This window comes from Chrysochloris asiatica, unplaced genomic scaffold (genome assembly GCF_000296735.1).
Source record: "Chrysochloris asiatica unplaced genomic scaffold, ChrAsi1.0 scaffold00042, whole genome shotgun sequence".
Lineage (NCBI taxonomy): Eukaryota > Metazoa > Chordata > Mammalia > Afrosoricida > Chrysochloridae > Chrysochloris > Chrysochloris asiatica.
This window is the reverse complement of record NW_006408560.1, coordinates 12,399,397-12,402,054: the sequence shown is the minus strand read 5'-3', so window position 1 is coordinate 12,402,054 and position 2,658 is coordinate 12,399,397. Positions and strand designations below refer to the sequence as shown.

The 2,658-nt window shown below is 41.8% G+C and overlaps 1 protein-coding gene across 1 annotated transcript in view; it reads left to right on the top strand.

Annotated features, from left to right (window-relative positions):
- LOC102811491 (chromosome unknown open reading frame, human C1orf189) overlaps positions 1-1,125 on the top strand; it is a 6,841-nt gene extending 5,716 nt beyond the window's left edge. The window contains exon 4 of the mRNA XM_006861497.1: positions 1,024-1,125. Within this exon, the coding sequence (XP_006861559.1) occupies positions 1,024-1,125 (102 nt within the window). The remainder of the gene's footprint in view (positions 1-1,023) is intronic.
- The last annotated feature ends 1,533 nt before the right edge of the window (positions 1,126-2,658 follow it).

Below are 2,658 nucleotides of genomic sequence, written 5' to 3'. Positions count from 1 at the left end.
TTTTTTTTCCTTTTAGGGTGGGTTCTTTTTCTTAATCTTTTACAATAATGGTCCTATGTAGTATTTCTCCTTTTGTGACTGACTAATTTCACTCAGCATAATGCCCTCAAGGTTCATCCATGTTATGCGGTGGCTTGCAGCTTGTTGTTGTTCTTCAAGGTAGCATAATATTCCATTGTGTGTATGTACCACAGTTTGTTTATCCATTCTTCCATTGATAAGCACTTAGGCTGACTCCATCTTTTTGTTATTGTGAATAGTGCTGCTATGAACATTGATGTGCACATATCTACTTGTGTTATGGCTTGTATTTCTTATGGGTAATACCAAGTAGAGGGATTGCTGGATCATAAGGTATTTCTATTTCCAACCTTCTGAGGAAGCGCCATATTGCTTTCTAGAGAGGTTGGACCATTTTACAATCTCACCAACAAAGTAGGAGGGGCCCAGTCTCTCTGCATCCTCGCCAGCATTTATTGTCCCCTACTTTTTTGATCTTTACTGTTATTGCTGGTGTGAGATGATACCTCGTTGTTGTTTTGATTTGCATCTCTCTAATGGTCATAAACATTTCATCATATGTTTGCCAAACCTTTTTTTACTAAGTGAGTCTTGGCTGTTGGTGATATATTTTAAACTCCAAAGTGCATTCCAGTCTTGCTTCTCTCATTTTTTGAGACTCAAAACTACCTCTCAGTGCCCGGCATCTTCCTTTCAGGACTTCAGCACCTCCTAGGTAGGGTCCCCAGTTGCTGTCATGTCACATCTTTGTATCCCTGGTGTCTAGATGAATTCCTGGTTTGTGGTCTGTTCTCAGCAAATATTTTCTTAAAATGGGTCTTGGTCCATGGAGAAAAGGCTGGTTATATGTCCCCCCACTTGTTCAGCCTCTCTGCTACTACCTAGCTTTCTGCCACAGCTAAGTTTAGGTCTGAAATGATGGGAGAGCAACTAAGGAAAGAGAGTGAGAAAGGGTGGAAATCAGAGGGCAAACATTACAGTCTATTCTGTTCTCCTCACCAGGTCCGTCAAGCTGCCCTGCACCAGCTGTTTGAAAAGGAGCATCAGCAGTACCAGCAGGAGCTAAATCAGATGGGCAAAGCTTTTTATGTGGAGAGACTATGACATGCAAAACAATCCTATTCTTGCTGTGCCTTCTAACTTACCCGTCTTGAGCCCCTATGGCCTTGAACTTCCTTCCCAAAACACACTAGATTTAGCTATCTGCCCAGGACTGAAAACAGTCCTTCCACTCTCAGCGTTTCCTTCTCGTGTCTTAACCCAGCTGCTAATTGGGAAACAATCTATAAAGCAAGAGTTAAAATCAATAGTGACGCCTTGTGGACAGAGTGAGATATGCAATAAGGTGTGTTGTGTGGTGGTGAGGTGGAAACATGGGCAATGTAACAACAGAAAATCCTGAACTCGTTTATCAAATAAAAGTTAAATGTGCTTCATTCTTTCAGTCCTAAACCTTGAGTCTCTCCATTTGTTTTTTTGGGGGGTTGTTTTTTTTTAAAGTTTTTATTGTGAACTGAGTGATAGTTTACATGGGAGAACATCGGCATTACACCATCATTTCATTGCAATGATTACAATCTCCTCCATGCATCATTGTTCAACAGTATTTGCTTACATTCCCTCTGTTTTTGGTTTTGTTTTGTTTTGTTTTGGGGGGGGAGGGATCCTCCATTTTGTTTTTTAAATACTTCCTTCATTGTTGTTGTTGTTGTGTGCCGTGGAGTCGGTTCCGACTCATAGCGACCCTGTACAGGGTTTCCGGGGCTGTAGATCCTTACGGGAGCAGAAAGCCTCATCTTTCTCCCGCGGAACAGCTGGTAGTTTCGAACTGCTGACCCTGAGGTTCACAGCCCAATTCGTAACCACTACGCTACCAGAGCGCCTTACTTCCTTCATAATATTATTAGTGTTTTCTGGTGGTGCTCACCACCTCTCATACCTCACTTCTACTATCTATTCTGTATACTTCAACAAGTAACTCTGAATGTACTATGAATTCATATACAGACACTGATGCTTGAGTGTCCGGAAATCTCAGTTTCCTTTTTTGAGAAAAGAAAGAAAAGAGTTGACCATTATTATTAAACCTTGGACAAGTCCTTTGGGCCTAAATTCCCCACCTCTACAAAAGTAGAGGGCTTCAAACTCAAATGGTTTCAGGGGTCAAGCAGGTCACTTAGTAGGTGTAAGAAACTAAGGCGTGTTAAGATTCATGGTGGTATGGAAAGAGAATGTCCAATCTAAATGCATTTTAAATTCTGAAAACACTGAAAAGTTCTGATTAACATGCATCTACAAACCACTGGGAACCATTCTACATACAACTAACAACCCAAGCCCTGAACCCCATTTTACAGCCAGTAACAGCTGTAGGAACACACCATCCCTTCCACCATAATACTCTATTATTTCCTGTTCTCTCACTTTGTTATCAGCACACTTCCCACAACCCCCTGTGGCTGTTCTTTACTGCAACTCCCCTCCCCAGTCTGTGTCCATCCTTTAACCTCCCACTGACTCCTCCATTTTCATCTTCTGTCAGAACATCCTTCTCCCGCTCTACACTCTACACCCTATGGATTCAGAAGCCAGTTGAGGCAGCAGGATATAAAGAGAACACAGGCTTTTTAATCAAAT